The sequence below is a fragment of the Epinephelus fuscoguttatus genome, linkage group LG11 (genome assembly GCF_011397635.1).
Source record: "Epinephelus fuscoguttatus linkage group LG11, E.fuscoguttatus.final_Chr_v1".
Classification (NCBI taxonomy): Eukaryota; Metazoa; Chordata; class Actinopteri; order Perciformes; family Serranidae; genus Epinephelus; species Epinephelus fuscoguttatus.
The window spans coordinates 4,285,875-4,312,603 of NC_064762.1; the positions used below are offsets into that span (position 1 = coordinate 4,285,875).

Sequence of the window (26,729 nt, forward strand, 5' to 3'; positions counted from 1 at the left end):
TTAGAGCTGCAGCTATCAATTAATTATCAGCTATTAAATTAATTACCTGTTAATTTGATATTAGATGAATTAGTTTGACTATTTTTTTCTTTTTTTTTTTTTGAGAAAAGAACTAAAAAAAATTCTGCTTCCAGCATCTTAAAAGTGCTGCGTTTAACTCTGGAGAAAGATAATTGATTGTTGAGTCTCATTCCCAGGTCATCAAATACAGAGATTTTGGGCTGGTAGTCAAACCGAACAACAAACTCAAAGTGTTGGTATTTGACTACTTGGGAATGAGACTCAACAATCAACTGTCTGTCTCCAGAATTACATACAGCACTTTAAGTGTGAATATTTTTTCAGTTTTCTTTACTCCTCTACAGTAAACTGAGTTGTGGGCAAAACAAGACATTTTAGGACGTCATCTTCGGCTTTGGGAAAAAACGGTCGACATTTTCCACAATTTTCTCACATTTTATAGAGCAAACAACTACTCAGTTAATCGAGAAAATAATTGACATTAATGGTCGATGGAAATAATCGTTACTTGCAGCCCTGGTATGCTCAGTGCTTCCCAAACATGTATGTGTATTTTTACTAAAACCCCTTTGCATAGGAGTAGCACATCTGAGCAATCGCATACGTTTGAACCTTGCATGTGCATTCCACTGAGCAGATTTCAAACACACACTCACCCAGGTATGCTACTCGTCTATGCATGACACTGTTTATGCAGAAGTGCATGCGACAGTGCAAGTACTGAGCATACAGCTGGATAAATGAGATGTGGATTATACTCCAACATTGTAAATGGATGTTTTAATATGGTTTTGCTGTTGTGAAATGTGGACCCCTTTTACTCCGGTTTGTTAAGACTTTCCTCCATTTTTTGATTCTTTGTTCACCATGGAGTCATGTGAGAAAGGGACAGTTTTCTTAGAAATTCAGTGTAACACGGGGTGATTAACTGATATACAGCTTATCTTTTTGTGGATGAAATATTCCTTTAAACTGCTGGAATTATGCTTTTGTAATACCATTGCCATGTGCCGTACCATGAAATGTTAATATGTTTTTATAATGAGATCATTGTTATCATTTTCACTTTTTATTTAGTGTTAATAAACAGTACTCCCCTCTCCTGTGTGACAATGTGAAGAATGACACCGTCCCTGCTTCTCCCTCAAATGAGCAAGAGACCAGACTGGTCCTGAAGCCCATAATGTCCTCCTCCTCTAACAACAGTGATCCATATGTCCCCTGTATAAGAGGCAAACATGCCCTCGGTGAGCTTGTGCTTGTCCAAAAACGTCCACTTGTGGAGCCAAAGGAAGAAGCTGATGCCGTCAGTAAAACCCCAAAGCTGGAGCAAGGCATTGAAACAACGCCTGAAGCAACATCCATGACTCCCACTTCCTCCACGTCTACCCCGGCATCATCACCCGGGTACCACAAGAGGAGGAAGAGGATTAACAGACGTTGGGGGCATTCTCGGGGAAGAGAGTGGAAAGCTGCGGCTGCCTCCCCCACGGTAGCCCACAGCCCATCATCGACTGTCGCTATGCAACCAGAGCTGGATGATGTAGAGGGCCTGCTGTTTGTGTCATTTACCTCAAAGGTAAAACACTACAAATTACAGCAAAATGATCTCATGTCTCCAAAGGATTCTTTTTTCACTCAGTCTAGAAGCTGTGTCTCTGCATTCCTGAGACGGGGTTTGTTGTTGCATACCAGAGTGTTTTTGGTGCACAGTAATAAAAGTCCTGTAAAGTGTTTAAGCTTTAATTTTCTTCTGTGTGACAGGAAGCTCTTGAGGTTCACGTTGGGGAGCAGCCAGTCAGTAGCACACCATCAGCATCTCCAGTTTCCCTAACGACACCGGTGCAGTTGAAGGAAAAAGGTGAGCAATTTGAAGGCTGTCTTATGCCGGGTTCACACTACATGATGACAGCCCGATTATAGCCCGACGCAGTGACGTACGGTGTTGGCATGGATCCTGAACGACAAAGAGTGTCACACGTGATAATCCGGTGTTTCATCTCATGTAGTGTGTCATAGTAGACAACAACCGACGCAGCGTCTGGGATTCTCATGACGTTCGACGACTTTCTTTTTGTCATGCACGACAACAACACCCAGCCTTTTAGATATTTCCTCTAGTGATGTTACCGTACAGATTAAAAACGAAAATCAAATGAAATGAATCAAATGTCACGCTCACAATCCTCTGAAAACCTCCCTGCTGTGTTTCAGTGGAGGTGATTCCAGAGACAGATGAGGAGAAGATAGCCTGCCTGGAGGCCGTCCTGCTGCAGGACCTCAGGGCTCTCAAACACAGACAGGTCATCCATCCTGTGCTGCAGGAGGGTGAGTTCATACAAGCACACATAAACATCCCAGTGGCTCAGTAGGTTATACAAAGTAATAAAACTGTAAATATTTTTCTCTTGTTGACTCTTTTTTTGTCTCTTTTTCTAGTGGGCTTGAAGTTGAGCTCCCTTGACCCGACACAGTCCATCGACCTGCAGTATCTTGGTGTTCGTCTGCCGTTACCTCCTCCAAACATACCAGAACAAGGCAATACCACAGCTCAGTCTCCTGGTGGTGAGTTGATCTTAGACAGATTGTTTATTGAAAATACATTCTGGTCCTGAGGCATTTAATAAGCTCAGAAACAGAGAAGTTAACTTTTCAGTGTAGCTCTGAACCAAATGATTTCTCACTTAATATGTACATAAGGGGTGGACAATATGGCCCTAAAATAATGTCAGGATGTTTCAGGGATGTTTTGTGTAACAGTATTCTTGACGATATGACAAATTAGTAAAAATATATACAGATGTATTATGAATGTAAGAAAATAGAATTGTTACAAAATAAGTGATGTAGTTTTACAGTTTGCAGACGATGCTGCGGGCACGCTGCCCCCTTAATATCCATAGATACATAATTGCTAGAATTTGATAATGGCCCTCTGTGTTTATACCCAGTATTTCAGTTATTAAGATGTTATATCAAGAGTGGTTAAAGCTGCAGTAGGTAGAAAGCCTGAAAACGGTTGATTTTTGAATCTCATCTAAGTGAGGTTTCATTCGTCTCCGCCCTGAGCCCCTCCTACTGGACGAGCACACGAGTATTTTATCCTACTTGGTTCTATTTCTTCCTCTCTGGGAGCCTCGGCTCTCCCTCACTGCGCAGCAGCCCTCCCCATCCCTCCCTCGCGGCCCCGCACATACTCCCGAACCTCGGCTCTCGCTCTCCGCAGAGAGCCCTCGGCTCCGCTCCCACGGCCGACACTCGTGCCCTCCGGTCGGGCCCGGCCCCACCTCACCCTTCCCCTCCCTCCGGGGCTCCAGGGAACTGAGTTCTGTCTTCCTTTTTTTTGGGTTTAGCTGTGTAGGCAGTTGTAGCCAATGCTGGAATAGCTATTTTACCTGGTGCACTGTTCGCCATTGCCGCTTCTGCTGGCGGCACGGGAATGCACATATGCAGTAGAACAGCCAATAGGAACGCATTGGTCTGAGCTGACTTTTGATTGGTTGATGCACATCAGCACGATACTGATTCTTTAGAAGCTGAGCACAGAGCCATGGTGAGGTGCAGAAACCTATTGTTTGTCTCAGACCACTTGATTTACATTATGCTTAGAAGATATTATAAAATTTTTACTCAATTATACCAAAACAATGTTGCCTACTGGAGCTTTAAACATATTTACATATTTATATAATGCATTTTCCCCCCTGTCTCTCTCTAAATTTAGACAGATTTCCAAGGTAGCCTGATGTCTTCAGTGGGATAAATTACAATAGGCTGAGTGATAATTACCTCCTCCTGCAAGACACATCTGCAGTTTGTCAGTCAGGGGTGATTAGAGCCTTGTATGATCTCGAGTTGCAGGAAATGAAGTGAGGCTGGAAACAGGCTGTTGGTTTTAGCATATGGAGTAATAATGGTTTGCTGCTGGTGTTTCAAATATTTGGGCCAGGTATTACCATCGAACAGGTCAGAGGTGTCTAGCACTGTGCAGTTTTGGAACACCTCCTTTTTTTTGCCCTTCACATTAGGGACGTGAGTTTCGTCCTCCTTATGATCATACATTAGAGGAATCTCCGTATCCAGGGTGTTATTGAAGTGGCAATCTTGAAGACTTCAGTCCTGGTTGATTCACCAGCTCCTGTAGTTACTGGTGGTAGTAGGCAGCTTAATACCACAGGTCACAGAGTTCTGGGGGCAGCAACATAAACTATTAGGCCCGTTTCCACTGAAGAAGTTCCTGGTACTATTGGGGGTGCAGGAACTACTACAGGAACGTCCTCTCACTCAGCCCCCTCAACCGCCGTGTCTCCACTGAGAGAGCGGAGTAGGTGGAAGGTTCCTGTAAAGTTACCGGGCTCTGTATGTGACGTTATCGTTGCGCGGCCGACCATTTTGACCGGGGTGACGTAGGGGCGTAGGGATGCCGTTAGTCGTTAGCGGTGTCTGTAATAACTCCGGTCATGGTCTGTGAAAAAAAATATTTTTTCCAGCGGATGTCTTAGTTACAACATGATTGAGCTAACTGGAGTAGTTTCATGTCGTATCTGACAACGGGAGGCTTTTAACAGATGACGTCCTGATGTTAGCTTTGCTGCTGCTGTTAGCTGTCCCTGTCAGCTGATGCTTTCTAGACATCGTGATTTCCCAAAACTGAATAAATACCACACATAGCAACACAAAACTGCTTTGCTAGCTCAATCATGTTGTAACTAAGATATCCTCTGGAAAAAATATTTTTTCACGGACCGTTTATTGAGTTATTACAGACACTGCTAACAACTAACGATTAGCCTAGCTAAACTACGATAACCATGTTGTTATTTACAAAACGTCACATCCCTCCTTGAGTATATCCAGTCAGCACCAAGTAATCCCCAAGCCCCAGCCAGGAGTTTCTCAGGGCCGTTCTGAGTACCTACCCCGAGGCAGGGACTTGTTTAGACCCTGTAAAAGTTCCGGAACTCTGTCCTTCGGGGGTGGTTCCTGCGGTGGAGACACGCACCAACGGCCCCGGCCCCGTAAAATTACCCCGAAGTTCCTGCGGTGGAAACGGGCCTATTGTCTGGCAATAATCGTCTTTTTTTCATCATTCTGTGGGCAACTGTGATCTGATTTATTCTGCACACTTGATGAGTCTGCAGCCAGCAGGGCGCAGTAAAAGGAGTTGGTTACCTCGCTAAGTTGGAGTGTGCAGGCTGTCACCTGCAGCGTTTTATGTACTGTAAACTTCAGAGAACTAGCAACGACGAAACCCCCCTGCTGCGTCACTTCACAAAATGTTGCACATGAACACACCGCAAAGACTTTAACCAGCGGCCAACCAGCACGTACATTCTGCTCTTATGTGAGAGGAATACCATACCAGCAGATGGCGGTAGTCTTTATTCAAAAAGGGAAACCGGAGGACTGTCTTGACGCTAGTTAGCACATTAACGACACAATCTAATGTTTAAAGAACAGAGCATATTTATCATGCACCAGTGAACAATAACACAAACCATCACGCAACATTTCTGCTAAAGAGCTCAGTGGCTAAAGAAAAATGTTCTTACCTTTATGTAACAAGCTGGTTTTGATGTCACTCCCTCTTGACTTTAGCTGTTTGTTTACTTTCCTCACTTCCATTTCTCTTCTCGTGCGCTGAGCTGAATCGCCAGTCAGAGTGATTTCATTTTCCGACTAGCTCCACAGTCACTGACACAGAATCAACATGCTGATTTGGTGGGGAAAAAGTGGAAATAAAAACCTTCCCTATGATTACTATAACATTGTGTGACTTCTCTAACTTCCCTGGATTCTCCAGTGAAGTAGATTGACTGCATGCATAGATGCATTCATCATGGCGAACATGTCTAGAGCAGTAATGCCATAGTTTCCCTATGATAAATGAAAATGTTGGTTTGTGTTTGCATCTTGTGGTGCTTGTGAACTAAACCAGGTTACATTGTTTTAACTGTTTTGCCATTTTCTGGCATTTCGTAGGGCCCTCATTCTAGATTTTTAATTACATTATCTAGTCCGGCTGTGCCTCACAGATTGTGAGACAGTTTTTATTTCTGACCTGTTCTGATTTGACCAACTGTGTTTTAGTTACACCATCTCTGTTTCTTTTTCTGTGTCATTCAGATCTTTCTCATACCATTCATATTTACCTTGTTGAACCACTTTTTTGAAAGAGCAAGTCAGTGTGACAGGAGTGTTATTTTCAGAGGTGTCAACACTGAGATCAAGTGAGAATTTATTTCCCAATAAACACGGAAAAAACACAGATAAACTGAAGCACAGGAAACAGTGGTCCAAATCTTTTTGATTAGTTGTTTGCTTAAATTAATGTGGTTTTCTCTCCAGCAACGAGAACAAAGTGGCAGTCAAATTTTGAGAATTTTGTGCATCTGCTGTAGCACTTAAACTCACGTTATGAGTCATTGAATATAACTGTGCTGTGTCTGTTAACTGAAGGCTAACTCAGTTTGTTTCCTTCACAGATGAGGGATTATCCTTCATCTCCCGCACAGGAAAGACAAGTGACATGACAAAAATAAAGGGATGGAGAAACAAGTTCATAAGAAGCAAAGAACCGTCTCTTCCTAACTGCGATGGTAAGGTTTGCTGGTCTTGTTGTAGCTGCAGTGTCTCTTTTATCATGCAGTGGGATTATTACTGTCATTCTAATTACAGAAAGATTAACTGCACTGAAACAAGCCGAATGTCTTTGTGTCTTGATCATTATTCCTCATTGATAAAATCTCTTAATTCTTCCTCTCCTGAAGGAACACAAAAGAATCTGTCTGCCTTCTGCAGCAACATGTTGGACGAGTACTTGGAAAGCGAAGCTCAGAACATTAGTGAGCGCGCTGCTGCCTTCTCCACTCACTCAGAGGACTCAGTGGCCTATCAGCTGCCGGCTAAGAGCTCCAGCTACGTTAAGACCCTGGACAGTGCACTGAAGCATCGAGAAGCTGCCTCCAGACTCCCCGTGGAGGGCAACAAACCCTGCCCCCTTTCCTATAAACCTCTCCTCTACTCTGCTCTGATGTCACCGACTCCTCCTCTGGCCCGCCCTGTTCAAGACAGAGCTCCGTCTACACAGCAGTCTGCATCATCAGATGTGCAGCCAGGAGCACAGAGGTGAGGATGTGTTTGTAATGTCTTCATTTTTAGGGACTTTTTTTGGGGACACATAATTCAACATTTGATCCCATATTTCCAGTTTTGTGCACTTAATTTAGTTTTTTATTTAGTTCTGTATATTTTCAGTAAGGATGAATTTGCTGATAAGTTTTTCACTGAATCGTCCATCGTAATGTCCTGAGGTGACATTTTCAAGCCAAAGGGGATGTCTTCATGTTGCTTTTTTGTCCGAACAACAGTTCATACCCAAAGATTTTCTGATCATCGTGATGTAAGACAAGGAAAGAAGCAAATCTTCACATTGGGAAGCTCGTACCATCTAAGTGATATTTTTGGAGGGTATTTTCCCCCTCACAGTAATTATTGAAAGAGTTGTCAGTTCATTCTCCAGATCAACTAATCTGTTAAGTGACTAATTGTTATTTTTCAGTGAACTCATGAGTCCTAATTTCTTGAATGAATCAGCCACAGCGTTGCTTCTTGGTTGTTTCTTGGCTGATGACATGAATATGCAACAGTTGGGGACATATATTTTTCATGGTTAGATTTCTGTCTCTGCTCACTGTGACGGAGTTAATGACTCATGAACGGTCCAGTGCACATCGGCAGGTCCACGTTTTAAATGTCTGTATCCTGTATTTTTATAAACTATGACCATCTGGTCATGGGTCACATTTTATGCTGTGTCCAGGTGCGGTCCCACTTCCTCCTCTCCTCCTTATACTTCTTGTTACGACTCAAGTTACATTCAGTAACTATATTTTAACAGCAGAATGTTACCAGCAGAAACACTGGGTGTTTTTGCAACTTCAGGATAGAAGACTGTGATTATTAAAGCTATAGTAATCTCTGTTGCTCTGCAGTCAAAAAACACCTTGACTCGCTGTCCTGGGAGCAGCTTCAGTCTGCGTTCAACTTTGCCCATCAGCAGTACGGCAGCTTTCAGCGTAGATGACGTGTAGGTGACGTGCAACCAATCAGATAATTTCCGTTTCCACCAAACACTTTCATTATAGCTAGGGATGCACCGAATATTTGGTAACCGAATATATTCGGCCGAATATTGCAAAAAAACACACATTCGGTATTCGGTGGAATAAGTGAAAAGCAAGGCCGAATAATAGCAGCGTGTTTTGATGACGCAATCAAACAGCGTCCGGTGACAGGAATGTATTCCTGTCAAATACGGCGGCCATAGGCTTACCGGCGACGGAGAAGTCCGGCTCCAATAATGTCGTCTTCTTGGCGTCATGACTGCCCAAAAGTACCTGGACAGCTGAGCCGTGGCGGCACACAGGTATGTGACGTGTCAGAGGAGAAACGAGACGTTCACATTTCTCTCTTTGTGGCAGGTAACGGCCCACAAACCTCACCGCACTTTAGGGACTGTTCTTTACTTATGAAGGGACTGCTCTTTACTTATGGAGGGACTGTTCTTTACTTATGAAGGGACTGCTCTTTACTTATGAAGGGACTGCTCTTTACTTATGAAGGGACTGTTCTTTACTTATGGAGGGACTGTTCTTTACTTATGAAGGGACTGCTCTTTACTTATGGAGGGGACTGTTCTTTACTTATGGAGGGACTGTTCTTTACTTATGAAGGGACTGTTCTTTACTTATGGAGGGACTGTTCTTTACTTATGAAGGGACTGCTCTTTACTTATGGAGGGACTGTTCTTTACTTATGAAGGGACTGTTCTTTACTTATGAAGGGACTGCTCTTGGGGCTGGTGGCTGATTGATTCTTATTTTATTTATTTATTTTATTTTGATCTCCCCTATGTTAATCACTTATTGATGCTGTTTTTGAAGTATGAATAAGTCAATAAGTAATTTATTCCACTGAAATATCATTGATGTATTATAGAAAAGTGATTTATCTTTTTTATAAATGACAAAAGGCACTTCTAATTTTCGCTGTGGTATCGTGATACTACTCAGAACCATGATATTTTCACTGGTATCGCACCTGGTTTATCGTCCAGAGAATGAGGTTGTACACCGACATTATCAGAACAAAATAAAACAGGCTGCAGTGAGAGTCTCTCTCCATGGGATATTAACAAAATAGGAGGTTTGTGCATTTAGTCCTTCTCAGGCAAGCTCAGGTGTTTAGTGTTGGTGTAGCCCACAGGAACAACGCTCTGCTGCTCTCTAGAATATATGCAGTTCACATAATCCGCTCAGATTTGATATATATTTTTAAACGCATGAAGATCCACTCGTTGCTAAAAGTGTATGTCATCCAAGAGAGACAATAAACATCTGAGCCAAAGTAGCACATTTTTCATTCATTCATTCATCTTCTAACCGCTTCATCCTCTTGAGGGTCGCGGAGGGGCTGGAGCCTATCCCAGCTGACATCGGGCGAGAGGCAGGGTACACCCTGGACAGGTCGCCAGACTATCGCAGGGCTGACACATAAGACAGACAACCATTCACGCTCAAATTCACACGTACGGACAATTTAGAGTTATCAATTAACCTAGTCCCCAATCTGCATGTCTTTGGACTGTGGGAGGAAGCCAGAGTGTTCGGAGAGAACCCACGCTGACACGGGGAGAACATGCAAACTCCACACAGAAGGGCTCCCACACCCGGGATCGAACCAGCAACCATCTTGCTGTGAGGCGAGAGTGCTAACCACCACACCACTGTGCCGCCCGTAGCACATTTTTGAATTTATTTATTTTATTGGCCTGTTGGATTTATATTTTAAAAAAAAAAAGTGGACATCAGTATGTGGTTGGCTGCCTCAAATAAATCAGTATGTGGGAAATATAAATGACATACATATGTCACTTGTGAATGTTTTAAGTACGGTTGTAGCAATATTACCGGTTTCAAGTTATATTGTGTTATTAAAATTGACGGTTATCATACTGTGTACATTTTCTTATCTGCGATACTGGAAAAAAAAAGCAACTGGGCGGAGAATCACAACACACTAATCTGCTCAATCATCATGTCTCTCAGATTATATACAAATGATCCAGCAGCCAGCCAGAGACCAGCGGTGAGCTGTGGGCAGAACCAAGTGATGACACACAGACCTATAGGCTTCACTAAGTTCCAGTTCAAACTGCACCAGATGGAGATTGGAGCTCTGAACGAGGGCCTGAGCAAAACACAGCTGACTGAGGACAGGCTGAAAGTGGCTCTGTCTGTAATGCTGACAAAACAGGTAGGCAACACACACGGTTCATGTACAGTGTCATTTGATAATCATTTTAACTTTCATAACATAAAATGTAAATTGTGAACAGGAATTGACAACAGTGCCTGGCAGTACACACACATCTGTAATTGTTCTGATGACTCTCTTTTCCTTGTGATCAGATGCTGCCCAATCAGGCGTTGAAATTAGCCCAGTATCCAAGGCATAAATCCACAGTACCCAAATGTGGTCAGGAGTTCTGCACCCTGGGCTGCGTGTGTTCCAGTCTGCAGCATCCAAACAGAGGTCCTCTCCACTGCCGGCGGCCTGAATGCATGTTTGGCTGTGCCTGCTTCAAACGCAAGATCACCAAGCAGCTGAGCGCGGGGGAGAGTGAAGAAGAGATCCAACCTGTTTACTGTAAGATCAAGTTACTTTGATTTAATTTGTCCATGTTGTTCTTTTGATTCTGTTTAATCTGTATCTCTGCAATCAGTACAGCTACACTGGATCACTGTATACTGTCATTAATAACATCATTAACCAGGACTGTAGCATATTATTTTAAGGTTTTACATTTTTACGACAGCCATACACAGATTTTTGGTCACAACCCTCAGAAACTCAGACGTGTTAATGCGATGCTTTTATTTCTCCGCAGCTGTGACTAACATGGAGCATGTGGTCCAGCCTGGCCCGGGCTCCCACGCTAATAAACTGTGGAACCACGACATTGATAATGAAGATCCAGAGCCACTCTTCGCCCCCGAACATGCTCCACTGTGGTTGCCAATGTCAAAGTCCCTAAAACGCGGCTGCATACCTCGTCCAACACAGCCGGTAAAATAAAATCTCTCTTACTGGATGTAAAACAGACTCCTTCAAGTCTTTGTACTTAAAAATGTTATTTACTTTTGTTTATTTTCATTATTTACTTGTATAGTGTAAGAGCAGTAATAAATATAAATAAAATTAAAAATTATGATTGCAGATTCGAGAAGAGGACAAGGATCCGGTGTATAAATACCTGGAGAGCTTGATGACTTGTGCACGAGTAAGAGAGTTCAACAGCAAGCCTCCAGATGAAGTCACCATTGAGCCCAAGGTCCTTGACACTCCTGCGACAACAACGACGACGACGACGACAACCGCCACTGATAGCCAGCCGAAAATGTACTACAGAAGTCTACTGACTGGTAAAAAAGCAGGTAAGGAATCTAAGAAGATGTGATAAGTACATTGACCTTTTGCTAAGCCACACACCTTTGTGATGGTCCATCAAGCTTTCAGAGTAAGCATGGGGTCCACACTGTAACTAACTGCACTCCCTGAAGAAATATGGAAACAGTGATTCCAGAGAGAAACAGACAGAGGGGTCTACAGTCTGTTTGAAAGATATATCCAGGATGTCAAACTGAACATTCATCTGCAAACACTGTGATGACACACAGCTGGTTGAATATGAGCAAAGTTTCCCTGCTTCCCTTCACTGGTTCCTGTACAGCAGGGTCGCTCTTTGTTTCGCTGTTATAATCATTAAAAAGCAAAAGCAGCATGTGTATACATTCAGTAGGTATCTTCAGTAGCTAGCTAACGTTAGCTAACCCTACACTTTTCAGGGTTTGATTTTGGTTTTGGAACAGGGAAGAAACGTATATCTTTTTCCAACCTCTCTAGGTAACGCGTATCATTAATACACGACGTGCCCCAGGCACAACATTTAGCTCCACATCCACAACACCAGCCTGAAAATGAAGGAAATCTGAAACGATTGCAGGTTGTTGTTGGACCCTGATCTGAGCCGGCCCGATGCTACGTTATGATTAGCCAGTCAGCCTTCAACGGGCAGGACTTGGCGAGGGGGTCAGTTCAGTTTGTGCTGCAACTGTTACAGTAGCTTCTGAGATCCTTAAATCAGACTGTACTCTTTTGGTTTTCCTTCTCCTGCCTTGATGACGTTCCCAAATGTGTGATGTTGAAGGTGTTCTGTTTGTTTTGACGACAGTTATTATGTCCCTCAGCAGAGAGAGCTGCTCAGACGACGACGACATCCAGTGAAAAGGAAGCAAAGAAGCAAATCGAGATACAGTCAGCGTGCCAGTGGAAGGTGGACCGCAAAAAAATCCTGGAAACTTTATGTCGACGACTGAAACACAACAGGCTGTGTCGGCGCTTCTACATAGGACCTTACCGCATCCGCCCCATCGCCAAGATCTTCATGCAGAAGCCCAGCGGCTCCATCGTCACCTTCAGGGTAGGTCTCTGAGGAGTGATGCATCTGTGTGTGTGTGGGGGGGGGGGGGGGGCTGGCTTGGTGTGGTTTGGTTTGGGCCGTCAGCCTTGCACAGCAGGGATTTGCATTTCCATTACAACAGAGCTGCCTGCTTGAAGGTGTGTCTTCAACTGGTGATGGCTTGTCTCGACTGATGACGTTTAAAAGCAGAGTGCTGCTCCATGGCTAAAGTGCTATATGTGTTCTTCCACAGCAGGGCAGGTAAAAAAAAGTTTACCTGTTGGAGATGAGCTGTTTGCAGAGGTGCAGTAAGAGCCTGTTGTTTGCAGCTCTTCATCAACATCTCACTGTGGCTGTCTGCTTTAACTTTACTCCCTGCCGTATTATTAGACTTGTCTTTATTGAAGAAAAGCTGCTGACAGAGTTCCGCTAAATCAGTGATAAACACAATTCATTTACTGTAGATTCGTCACAATAAAAGTCCCCTGTTAAACTTTTATTCTGAGGCAGCAAAATAAGGAAATGTTGAGTTTTCGAGCAGCAACTTCACACAACTTCTAATCCGGCTGATAGTGAACATGAAACAGTAAAATAAAGCAGATATCTGAAGTAAAAACAGGACGCAGGAGAGAAACTAAACTAAACCACAGAGATTTAGTTAGAAGCTACAGACGTGCTGAACACACAGACTTTTAAATTAACAAATAACATTATGTTGTATTTGCTGAAACTATTATCATTCCAAAAGAAATACATGAAACAGTAAAAACATCATATTCCCTTTGCTCCTCGTAGTGCTTCCAACTTGGCAGCCGGGTCAGATTTTCTCATTTTACAGCTAAACAGTCACTAAAATATGTTCTGAAAATATTTTAGGAGAGAAAAAGGCAATTGCAGTAACACAATCGGTACATATATTTGATCAGCGCTGTCTAGTTTGATGATTTGACCCCAGTTCTCGAGCAGTGATTGACATGTTTGACAGCTGCTTTAGAGACTCCGAGGCAACTATACATGGTGCCATTTATGGAGTCAGTGCCCTCAGCTGCCGGCTGAGCCACTGCCATGTTGACAACCATATCCAGATAACTCATATGCTCTGAATTTCACATGGAGCCCCACTAAAATAAATTTCTGAATGCAGGACTTATAGTATTTCCACACTGTGGTATAACTACTTTTCCGTAATCACAAGATCCGAGTACTTCATTGTCTTTGCCTCCCACGTAGTAAGAATATTTAATTCCTTATTAGTATTTAAATGACCAGTTATGAAGGACAGCTGCTCCAAAACAGACCAGCCTCTTAATATTATAAGCATCAAGTTCAAATGTAGTATTTGTTCTCATTTCATTACTATAATTAATAAAAATGACTCCACCCTCTTCCAGATACAAATCAGTAAACCAGCAAAGGCCAGTGATGTTGATGAAGATGACTTTGATGACAGCGATGAGGAACAGCATGCTGGTAAAAACCGTGATGGGGACATCGATGCAGAAGAGGACGACTGCGAAAATGAAGAGTCAGATATGCAGTTTGGAGTCACACCCTTTTTGAGTGGAGTGTTACCTGCCGGCAGACTGACAGCCAGGACCAAACCTGCTGGCTGCCAGGCGTACGGACTCATACAGGTGAGACTCAAGGAGATGCCTTAACACTATCAGTATGGTTTTACTGGGGTGAAAACCACACCTGGTAATACATGACTGACATACACGGCATTCATGATGTTCGGTGGTTGAGGGGGATCATGTACTCGGACATGCTTGCTGTAATGTATGAAAGTGATATCTGTGTTTGCTTCTTTCCAGGTAAATGGCAAATCCTACAATCAGGCCCGGCTGATGCTGGGTAGCATGGGGTCTCTACATCCAGCCAACCGCCTTGCAGCATTTGTCACAGGCCGACTGCTTCCTCCCAGCGGCATTTCTCTTAAAAACTCTCGGACATCAGATGCTACAAACCAAATCCCCACTGTTAGTGCTCTGCGCGTAAAGGCTGCTGGCACAGTCGTCCCTCCAGTTATTACTGCACAGAAAGTCACTGATCTGAAGACCCCAGCACAACCACCAGGTAACATCGTCTCTCCCCTCCTGGGCCGCAGCACAAGCACTTAAGTTTTAAACTGATTGCTTCACAAAGAAGGGAAAGTAATCAGCTCGAGAGCCCTCCAACACTGACACACCTGCAGCTGCTGCAGAATATTGAAATCATCCAAGGAAATAAAATTACCTCAACGTGAATAAGTGTGCTCAGAAATCAAGTTTCTAGCAGATAAATAAAACCAGGAGTGTCAGTTTTGGAGGAGTTCTTTCAGTGTTATACTTAGAAGCCCAAATCTGGCATTTTCTTCAGTTGTTACCATTTTAAACACAAATAATGAGAGGGAAGCAGCACTGCAGATCTACCAGTAACCCTATTTTCCCATGTTTTTGTGTCTGTGTAAGTAAAGGGTTTTTGAAATTGGTCCAGTATTGAGGTGGAGCGCTGCAGCTGGCTGTTGCAAAACAGGCTGCAGTGTAACGACTCAGGGCGTTAGGTGCCATCAATTTACAACCACAAAAAATTCTTGTTTTTGCCACTGACAGGCTCAGGTTATTTTTCTATGTGTCTGACAGCTTATTGAAAGATTCATACAGTTATATAACTTTTTGTTTAAGAGTAAGATCCTTTTTGTTTAACCAGAAACAGCCCAGAAATGGGTGTTACCAGTCCCACCAGATTCATTTTATCATCATAAAACACCTTTCATTCAAAGTCGACAGAAACAAAATACAACTCTCAGAAACCATCTTTGTTTGTCTCTCCACTGTTCCAGCAATCAGCAGCTCTGGTGTGGTTGAAATAAACCATTAATTCACTCATTAAGATGTTAAAATATGCTGTCTCTATACACGCTAAAATCACTGTTGTTTAAATCGAGTCTGGTGGGTTTGACGATAGCGATTTTGGGGCTGTTCCTGGTTAAAGAAAAAAGATATTACTCTTAAACAAAAAAGTCTATCTCTGTAGGGATCCTTTCCAAAATATTGTCAGACACTTAAGTGGGATTCATTCTTCTGCATCAAATTGATGCTTTATCCTACGCCGTAGCCTGACATGCAGCTCCCCACAAATGTAACAACTCGTTGCAGCAACGCAGACTTCATGTCTGTTTCTGTGAGCTGAAACCATTTCCCTCAGTGGAAACAAAGCTTTTATTTACTTTAATTTCACAGATAAGAAAACATAAATTGTGAAGACAATAAAACCTCCACAAAAATATCATTTTAAGTCTTGTATGTGGTTTATCCTGGCTTCATATGAGCAGAGGAAATCTCTGCTAGCTGCTAGGCTAATTTATACAATGTAAAATGCCATAGGCTTGTGCTAATAACGTTAGCATGTTGTATTTGTGGGGAAAATGTGTCCAAATAAAGACAAGTGTTTGTCTGTGAATGCTGTGAGTTATAGTGAAGCTGATTTGTGTACTTGTACTCGTCTAGTATTTTGAAGGTGTAACTGCAGAGTGACACAGACACACCACCACACAAGTATTAATGCTCACAACGGCGTAGGCTACGGCTGATGCACAAGCATAAATCCTGCTTTAGAATAATAATCTGTCACTGGCAAAAACAGGCACTTTTGGTGGACATACATTGACAGTGCACAAACGCCCTGAGTTGTTACATTGCAGCCTGTTCTACGGCTGCCATTTGCAGCGCTCTCACTCAGTTCCAGCCCAGTTTTAAAACTTGTTGTTCTCTTTAGTCATTTAGACACAAAAACATGGTAAATAGGGTCCAGGCTGAAAACTACTGAGGTTGCCCTTTAAGTGAAACATTGCTAATAGTCCTGAGTCACAGTATTAGAGAATCAAAGGAAATGCCTTCATGTTTTTTTATTTTCCTGGATTTGGTTTACAAGCTAAAAATTATTTTAATGCCTACAGATATAAAAAAAAATCAGTCATAGGATAATTGTTGTTTTGTCTCACCACCCTGCCCTCCATTGTTTTGTGTGTTCAGCTCAGCTACTCCCGCCAGACTTTAAGCGAAAGGGCTCCATCAACTTGGCGCAGCTGTTACAAAAGTCCATCAACCGTTTTGTTCCAGACCAGCGCAGTTCGGTCAACCCCTTGCAGAACAGCTCCACACCCTCGCCTGTCTCTCTCACCGTCTCACCATCACTGAAAAGCCCCAGCTTCTTAGAACAGAGCGGGACTTATTCATTCAGGATCTGCCCTCCAGCTAACCAGGGCACCAGAGGCCAGAACCTGCCAGGGGTGATCCTGCCTGGGGGCTTTACACTTATTCAACTCCCCAAGCCTGGAGCTGATGGAACTGCATCAGAATCTGGGAATGCTACAGATATGGCTGCTGTGGACAAAGCCACACCACAAAAAGATGCTTTTTTAAATTTTGGCCACTTAGCAGCTCATCCTGATGCAAAGCGCCCTGGTTTGGACAACCTTACTGGAGCTAAGAAGCTATCAGTGGAGCCTGGACCCTCCTCCGAGCTGACATGTGATGAGAAGATGCCTTCAGATGATAGTCATTACACCACCAGCAAGAAGGTGGAGTCAAACCTGGACAACGCTTCAGAGGACTTGAACTTGAGCTCCGACTTCTCAGACTACTGCGGAGAGGGTGACGAAGAGGTAAGTGTCTGGAATAAGAAATGTTTTCAGTTAAAGCTGAGGTGTGCAGTTCTCTGAAACGTTGCTGTGGCGCGTTTAACTTTCTGAAGGTCTCAGATATTCCAAAAATAATGAGTTTGAGAGAGATGCTGGCTTAATCCTAGTGTTCATGACCTCAGACATTATGCTGCACAAATATAATCATTTCTAGTTCCTAAAAACCAAGATGGCGATGGCCAAAATGCTGAATTCAAAGCTTCAAAACAGGCATCCGCAAACCACTGGGTGATGTCACGGTAGCTACGTTCATTATTTTTACAGTCTGGTTTATGGTCAGTTTCTCTTTTGACAAGTCTTTCTTTTTTGGGTTGCTTTGCAGTGTAGGCAGTTGTTTCTGGATTAGCAACTTCCCCCAATGACAGCAACATAAAACTGCCTACCCCTGCTTTAACCTTGTTTTTTTTCCTAACTGTAATATAAAATGTAAAAAATAAATCTGCACATCTTCTCCTGGGATTGTTGTAATTGCAGTTATTGTTACAGCTCTAAAAACTGCATGCTGAATGTTGTTTTGTTCAGGACGAGGAGGTGGACATTGAGACCGTGGAAGAATGGAGACAAGGACAGGCCATCGCTCAGATGAGAGAAGCTGTCAGGATGGCACTAAAGGATTCACGGTAATACACGTGAACATGTGTGCTTGTGAATGAAACAATAAACAGTTTGTGGACTTGCTTTTGAATGAATTTTGGCCCTCAATATTTTGTTCAATTCTTCTCTACTGTCAGTGATTCCAGTGATGGGTTTGGATCAGCAAGGGAACTCGACGGCCAGGTACGACCCTCTAAACCTCATCACCTTCTTTCAGTAAACATAGAAAGTTTAATTGGTTTTACTTTGCATCTGTGTTACTTGTATTTATTAGAATCTTTGTTGTCTCCACTCCAGGATCAAATGGACGATGAACTCAATGAGCATAAGGATAATAAGAGGCGGAAGAACCACACGGCGCTGGAGAGGCAAAGACGCACTGAGCAGCGGGTCCTCTTTGACAAACTCCAGACTATCCTTCGGAGTGACCCCAGGGCCCCTAGGCTCCGCCTCCTCTCACAGGTCAGTTCTACACATCCGACTTAGTCATATCATCACAAATATTTAAAGGCAAATATGATTGATCTTTTTCCAACGAGTCCAGCAGACTTAAAGTGTTTATGAAAGACTCCATTGCTCTTAACAAGCAGGCAGAAGGTGGGAATCTCCAGGCACCTCAAGATTTGATTCAGAGGGCAACAGATGTATCAAAATGTTTGATGTCCATACTAAGTGGCCCAAAGTGTGCCAAGAAAATCTCCCCCACACCATTACATCAGCAGCAGCAGCCTGAAGCGTTGATACAAGGCAGGATGGATCCATGCTTCCATCTGAATGTGGTTTTTCCAATCTTCTATTGTCCAGTTTTGGTGAGAAAACCCGTGTGAATTGTAGCCTCAGTTTCCTGTTGTTAGCTGACAGGAGTGGCACCTGGTGTGGTCTTCTGCTGCTGTAGCCCATCTGCTTCAAGGTTGGACAAGGTGTTGTTGCTTCAGAGATGCTCTTCTGCACACCTTGGTTGGAACCAGTGCTTATTTGACTTCCTGTTGCCTTTCTATCATCTTGAACCAGTCTGGCCATTCTCCTCTGACCTCTGGCATCAACAAGGCATTTTGGCTCACTGGATATTTTCTCTTTTTGGGACCATCCTCTGTAAACCCTAGAGATGGTTGTGCTGAACATCCCAGTAAATACTCAGAGCAGCCCGTCTGGCACCAACAACCATGCCACGTTCAAAGTCACTTCAATCACCTTTCTTCATCATTCTGATGCTCCGTTTGAACTTCAGCAGCTCGTCTTCATCATGTCTACATGACTAAATGCATTGAGCTGCTGTCATGTGATTGGCTATTTGCGGGTGTAGTGTCCCTATTACATTGAAATACATTATGAAACATAACTCGCAATGAAAATGTTCTGCAGCCTTTTTTATCTTAAAAATCTAACTGCAGTAATAACCTTACAGTCTCCTGCCTGTATTAGAATAAGTACACTGGGGAGGCAGAGTCTGTTGTGTCATTATTAACGTCTTCAGCAGCCTCTCTGCTACCTGTTAGCTCCGGGGAAAGCCAAGACGCTGAGCAGACCGGGTGCAGGGTTGTTGTTTTTTTTTATTAATTGTTTAATGCTGCAGTGTTTGTTCAGTCGGTCTCATTTGTTAATGCTGCTGTTCGGTGCTCTGCTTCGTTAACGTTAGTGTCTGGGTGATGGAGTAGAAAATCTTCACGGTATACTTCACCCTGGTCTCACTAATACAGTTATTCAGACATTAAATCTGTGTCTCCTGAATCCGCTTGTATGCATACATCATCGAGCCGCCATCCTCTTCAGTACTATATTGTACTATGTTATAAGTTTTTCAGAGCTAGTCCATTCAGAGCTCGGTGTCATGGTCTTCATTCTGTTCTTTCTGTTGTGTTGTGTTTACAGGCTGTGAGAGAAATCCAAAATCTGGTTGAGACCTCCAGAAATCTGGAGGAGAGGAAGAAGAGGCTGACTCAGATGCAGTCTCTCTATGTGATGCAGCTCTCCCGTCTGTCTGGTAGGTACAGTCTGTGTGGCTGCATGTTGTTACAGTTTGTACTTTGTCTCACTTTGTGCTGATTTATGTCCTGTTCACTGGAGAGAGTTAGTTTGAAGGTCGCACAAAGCTGGAACATTTTGATCATGGTTAGGTTGCCTGATTGCCACCAAATCTACTGTAAGTCACTCGATCTGTTTGAATCGAGAACAATGAGCAGCATAACGCAGTTGCTCCTATAAACATCAGCAATTTCCATTGCTCATGTCTGGATGAACCGTAGATTGTGTGTAATTACTTTTCTGATGCTATAAAAGGGGGGTGTGATGTCATGATCGACAGCTTTGTGTGTCAGTCGGTGTGCTCGTGATCAGTGGCGCTGCTGGTTATTGGTTGCATGGGTGTATGGGCGGGAACTTAATACTGCAGAGATCTGTACTGCACAGACTGCACAGAGATTTTTAAAATACCATGATTAAGATAAAACATATAAGTGTTTAAATTAATATTCTACAGCAGAGATAAAGAGCTTAGTGCCATAAAAGTTTATTTAGCCTACCTTTTTGTTTTGTTATGTATAATCCAGAAATATTTTCTCCCTAAACGTCATGTGATTCTGAAAATACTACTTACATTTGTTCAAATTGCACAACAACATTAGAGAGTGCCAAAATTATCACAGTACCCTGAAACCTCCTCAGTCTGCTGAGGGTTAATGGCACACACCCGGAGACACTCGGTAGCCTGTTACAGTGTGTGTTCACTGAATGCTAGGAAGGACTCTTGCCTTGTCTTTTGACTTTGAGAAACACCGTCTGGCTCAAATGACATGACCAGCGCAAGAATAGCCGGGACAGTCTGGCTTTATTCATGTACAGTGGGAGGAAGTGGAGATAGGTTGTTCATCTTAACGTACAGTCTGTGGTGTGATAGCAACATGATAGCATGTACAGTATGTCACTACCTTTACTAAAATTTGTGTCATATGAAATTTTACTGTTCTAGGGAAGTCGGAATTGGTGATCAGACACAAGCTGAACGAGATCTGCGACAGGCAGAAGATGAGAGAGAAGACCATGAAATGGCAGCCTTTCTTCTCAAACCTACTCCAGTCCAGAGCAGCTTTTCTGCAAGCCACTATGCCCCAGTCCAAGCTCCAGTCCACGCAACTATCACAGTCTGACTTCAACTTGGCTTCATCCCAGGCTAACGCAGTCACACAAGCAGTCCAAAAGAAGATTATGTCCCTGCTTCAGACCAACCTACAGAGGACTCCAGCCCCATCCAGTGTACGCACACCTATGCCTCCACCATTTTCCTCTCCAGCCCAGGTTGAGGTCACTGCACCTTCACTACAAGGCGGTCAACCTCCGACAAATGTATCTCCTGTTGAGGGCCAACAGGCGATACCTGCTGCTCCAGCCCAGAGCTCAGTCGCAGCTCCTGTCCGCCCTCCACAGCCCTTTGCCCTTCCTCTGATTCGCTCCAAGACCGGCAGAATTATACTTCCATCATCTCTGAAACCAAGTGAGTTAAGAACTCCTGCTGTGGCCGCGATTCAAAGGTTCAGTGTGTAGGATTTAGGGAGATATATTGGCAGAAATTGAATATAATAAGTGTTTATTTTAGTGTATAATCACCTGAAAATAAGACTTGATGTGTCGACTTTTTTGTTTCTACAGTAGCCCAGAATAGACAAACCAAACTCTGGCTCTAGATAGGACCATTCTCGTTTTCATGTCAGCCACAGTGTCGGAAAAACACAGATTTTTCTTTTTTATTCCAACTCTTTTTATCTGGTGCAGTTTGTTTTCACCCCCTTGTAAGGAGGTTCTTCAACCTTCACAAGGGCAGAATAGACAGGAGCCAGTGTTTGCTTCCAATTTGATAATATCAGTCTGTGTGCAAGTAGGGTTACAAATAATATATCATGTTGGGAGCTGGTTAACACGATATCAGGACCTTAAATACTAAAGAGTGTGGTCAGTCGCTCAGGATGAGTTGTGACTCTTCAACATATGAGCTTGTGAGGCTGGTGATTACCCACAACACTAATATTTGAATACATTTTAAAAACACTGGCTTTTAATGTGAAACTGCTTAATTCAATATTTCTACCAGTTTAAATCACTGGGTCCATTTGTCTTGAGGAGGAAGATACCTTTGCGGAAAATTCGTCTTCCATTAAAAACCTCTTGAATGTCTGAATCTGAAGTTAGGAGAGCAAAAAGGTGAGCACATATTAGCAGGTGCTAGGCAAGCGGCCTGTTGGCGAGGCACCAAACGGTGTCAGAGAAATACTAATTTGCAGAGTGAAACTGCTTTAATCAGTGTTTTTATGGGTTTAAATCACCAAATCCATTTACTTTGGAGAGGAAGAAACCTCTGTGGATAATTTGGCTCCTGTTAAAACCCTCCTGAACAATGAACACTGAAGGAAGTTTCAGCTGGTTGCAATCTGCAGTCCTCACCACTAGATGCCACTAAATCCTACACATTGTTCCTTTAATCTCTGAGTCGAGTTATCTTCGTTTAAATGTGTTGTTATATTCTTAAATGTGTATTCTCCGCTTCTCTGCAGTTGGTAACGGCCTCTATACACTCACTGTTATGGAACCCAAGCAGAAAGGAGGGGAGGGTAAGGTTATTGCTTCACCTGTTACACAGCCCTCTGATGTGGACAAGCTCAAGAACTCCTCTGACCGACCTTTGGATTCAGAAAGCTGTCGTTCCTCTAAGGAGGATGAAACGGTACAGTCCTCAAACTCTAAACCAAAGCGTTCAGGTGCTAGCCCCCTGGTTAAGCTCGCCCTTCTTAACAAATCAATCTTTGTGCCTTCGGTGTCTCCGCAAGCTGCGGAGAGCAGCAACGAGGGGGGCGCACCGGTGGGTGTGAACAAAACACCAGCAGCTCTCTGCTTGAGTTTCAAGGAGGTGAAACAGGTTCCTACTCCTGCTGAGCCTGAACCCAGCCCTCCTGTAGTCCGCCGTCCCAGAGGTAGGCCTCGAAAGCACCCCGTTAACCCTGTTGATGAGAATGAAACGAATAATGTGGGAGAAGACGCCAGTAAAAGTGTCAGTGAAAGTGAAACATCTGTTCTGATTGAAGAGAAGCAAGAAATTACTTCAGAGTTACCCAAAACATCAAAGGAGGGCTCCCCAGCAATGGTTAGTGATACTCCTGTGCCGGTCAAACGAGGCAGAGGAAGGCCTCCGAAGAAGAAGTCTGAACTGCTATGGAGTCCTCCAGGTGTGCGAGCAGGAAGTCCATCTAAATCCAGCGAGGACAGCCCTGTCAGATTTTCTATCAGTTTTAAAAGCCCCGATACTGGACCCAGAGAGGGGCCTCTGGGAGATATCAACACATCACGGCCATTAACACGAGGGGCTTTAGGAAAGGACTTCCCGAGTGCCAAGAAACGCTCCTGGATAGACGTAGAAAAGGAACTGGAACTGGAACCAGACGTTGAGTCTGAATAGTCGTATCTTCCCGTAGCTGCAAAAACCAATGCACACAGTCATTTGACCTCAGTAAAGCGTGATTTATGGTTGGGTGCGCGACACTTTTGAAGTGTCCCTCGAAAGAAATTAAAGAGCAGTATATGTGTTTTTAACTTGTATACCATATAGCTATCGATTGATCAGCTCCCATTCTGTCTGTGAGCGGCAGATTCCCCATACTCACCATAGTGAGCTGGGAAATAAAAATCAGTGAATCAGTGAAGGCGCTGAGATGGCGCTATAGAGCCGCTACAAAGTCCCTCCTTTACACCACAAAACAACAGCGGCATCATTCCACTCCAGTGTGTCATGTTAGACAGTCTGCCGGCATCGTGGACTCAAAAGAGGCATGACTAGCGTGATGTGAAACACAACAGCGTCGGCCGCTACTGTGATATGTAGCATTAGTGTCTGCAGCACATTTATAAACAATAACAACGGCATAACATGACAACAACAGTCATTCACCGTCCCTGTTGTATGGTGGTTGATCTCGTCCTCTGCTTGGAGGAGAAGGAGCTCCCAGACCTCATTGTTTTCCCAATTGGCGGACATTTATGGCCACTGTTCTTTTTTGAGTTAGCTGCTAACTGCTATCAGCTACTTATGTATCAGCCCATGATCCTGTCCTGCCAGCTGTCCCCTTTCTACAGACATCTTTTTGATGCTGTCACTACTTCCGATGCCAGCTTAAAGGCGAGACAACTCTGTCCCCATGATTGTACTTTTTATACAGAACGGCGAGATGGATGTGAATTTCCCTCCTTGAAGAGGCAATGCAAAAGAGGCTACTGTTGATTTCCTCACGTGGAAGTAAATATCTGCTGTCAGTCAGCCTGGTTAGCCCAGTTCAGACCAAAGATTGGCGACAAGACGAGTTAAAAACATGTAACCACTTGCAATGCACCATTCTGCAGTGTTCTAAAGACCTGCCGCAGCAGGCGAACACGCTGTCTGCGGTCATTGTGACTCGACCAGCGCACTTCGCTACGACCTACATAGCTGTAGAAACAGGCGACCTGCTCTACACTCTAAAACCAGCCGTTAGCGACTTGACCAGTTGAGTTACAGGTGACAAAATTTCATTCATGTCATTTCTGTCGAGCGACACTCATCCAAAGTGCCGAATGCCTGACCATAAATCCAGCTTACGTCTCAAGAGCTGGATGCTGCTCTTTTCTGTATCCTCGCACAAACCTCAGTGGACTGTTTTCATACTGTAGAGAGAAGCTGTTTTTGGTATAAAGAATATAAGAGGAAGCATTAATCGACCTGCTGACCATATGAATGATATTATTGATAACTCCCACATTCAGTTTTGACGTCATGTTTTCTGAGACTAATTTCTGTCACCTGTGTTGTTTCTAATGAGATGTATTCAGATCATGTGTTCTGTTGAAGTCATTTATGTCTGATCTGTTTTATGCAAATGAAAATAAAACTCTACAGATTACGTAATTCCAGTTTGTTAAGCCTTACAGTGTAAGATTAATATTTGTATCCTGTATAAGATCAGACAACACACTGCTTCATTAACTCTGTATGTTAACTTACGTGTTTCCGTTTTTATCGACAGCTAGTTTGATGCATATCTGTCCTGAAATTATTGTTTTCCGTTATTAACTCAGTGAAAATCAGCTGTAGTAGCACTTTATGTTTTTGGTAGACACCACCCATGACGTCCGTCTTTGCTGTAGTCTGTAAAGTAGCAGTAGTGATTTGTGTTCTGGGTTGTTCACTCAACGATATGCATTTAAACCTGATGTGTTACAAACAGTCGAGATAAAAGCTATTAGCCATATAATGTACGTATGAGAGTAACCTGTAAATATTGTATTTCTTTTTTTAATCGCAGTACATTTTCTTTGTGGGTGTGATTTTTGAAACACTGGTTGTCCTGTTGCTTCAGTTGAATTAAAAATGTAAAAGAAATAATGTGGCCTTTAAAATCAATAAAACGTCATGTGTTTATCATTGGACTCTTCAGTCAGTCAAAAACAAGGCATTTTGTATTGTATTGTTTTTGGGAACTAATTTAGCTGTTTAAAGCTGTTTTAGTTGTTTTAAAAAGACCGAGTTTAACTTATTTTATATTAAAGTTTTCTGTTTATTTCAAGTTTAAGTTAATTTGAGGCAGCCCTGTTTGTCTTTATACATCCATGGAGGAAGCGACTTTGTATTTCCCAGGATGGTGAAGGCATGACCCACTCTGCTTTGCCTTACTCTGCCTCTGATTGGCTTACACTGACTTTTTTTTTAAAAAATTTTTTTTAAGGTCATTTTTGGGGTGTTTTTGCCTTTATTGATAGGACAGATGTAGACAGACAGGAAAGGGCTGTGCATCACAGTCGAACTCGAGCCACTGCAAAGGACTCTTGCCTATGTGGCGCCCACGCTCACACACAGTCATACCCCTAACCCTAACCAATCTTTTCTGAACCATATCTCCTGAATTTAGAAAAACACTAGCAGATGTTTTTCTGCGAATAATAATCTTGTTAATTCAAAATAAATAAATACATCTTATAAAAAAGGCTTTTTCCCCAGTTTGAACACATTTCACTCATAAATACGGCACTTGAGTAGCACAGAGAACTAAAAACAAAATAAGAGAAAATACTTAAGAAGAGAATGTTACTTTAAAAAGGAAATAGGCTTTTTTGGGTGAATGTATTACACTCTAATAAATATGAATATATTTATATTTTCCTTGCCCTAAATTTGCAGTTTGCACAGCAATGCAATGATCATATGCAAACCATATATTGTAAAATTATAAAAACACCAACAGATTTTTTTCTGCTGATCTGATCTTGTTAATTCTGAACAAATTAATAATTTTTTTTATTTTTATTTTTAAATCAGGCATTGTTAAAGGCATTACATTCGGATAAATAGCCAGGCTAAAAAAGAGAGAAAATTACTTAAAAATAACTTCAAATTTAAAAAAAAAAAAAAAGGCATCGTTTTCCTGGAGTGAATGCATTACACACTAATAACTAGCCACACTTTAAATAAATGACACTTCAGTAGCACAGGGAACTAAAAAAATATTTTTTAATTTATTTGTTAGCTAAAGAAGAGAAAATAAGTTTAAATTACTTTTTAAAAAGGCTGTTTGTGGAGTAATAAATAGCCTATCTCTAAATAAACATGGCACTTGAACTGCACAGAGACCTGAAAAAGAAAATGACTTTAACTGCAGCAAATCTACATTTAAAAGAAGAAATGGAGCATTATACATATGAAAGAGGAGGTTTATCGTCCAATCAGCAGCAGGCAAACACAGAGCACCCAAACATCCGGCATGCAGCTTTCAAAGTGCCCCCAGTCTCTGTCTGTAATCCTATTAAATCAATTAGGTACAACAGCAACAAAAGCAATCATTGATGTAATCACGAGACCAGTGCAGGTTGAGATTAATCTAGTGATGTCATGCAGGCAAACAG

General features: G+C 42.7%; 1 protein-coding gene across 1 annotated transcript; it reads left to right on the plus strand.

Annotated features, from left to right (window-relative positions):
- Nucleotides 1-1,140: 1,140 nt before the first annotated feature.
- magl (MAX dimerization protein MGA-like) lies at nucleotides 1,141-25,281 on the plus strand. The gene is made up of 20 exons (XM_049590458.1): nucleotides 1,141-1,600; nucleotides 1,786-1,882; nucleotides 2,236-2,349; nucleotides 2,461-2,586; nucleotides 6,507-6,620; nucleotides 6,792-7,149; nucleotides 10,131-10,338; nucleotides 10,494-10,731; nucleotides 10,973-11,151; nucleotides 11,303-11,519; nucleotides 12,333-12,565; nucleotides 13,936-14,178; nucleotides 14,359-14,620; nucleotides 16,558-17,189; nucleotides 17,748-17,845; nucleotides 17,957-18,002; nucleotides 18,117-18,281; nucleotides 19,689-19,800; nucleotides 20,785-21,306; nucleotides 22,361-25,281. Exons 1-20 carry the CDS (start codon nucleotides 1,205-1,207, stop codon nucleotides 23,257-23,259), a joined length of 5,259 nt encoding a protein of 1,752 aa, XP_049446415.1. The 5' UTR covers nucleotides 1,141-1,204; the 3' UTR covers nucleotides 23,260-25,281.
- Nucleotides 25,282-26,729: the final 1,448 nt, after the last annotated feature.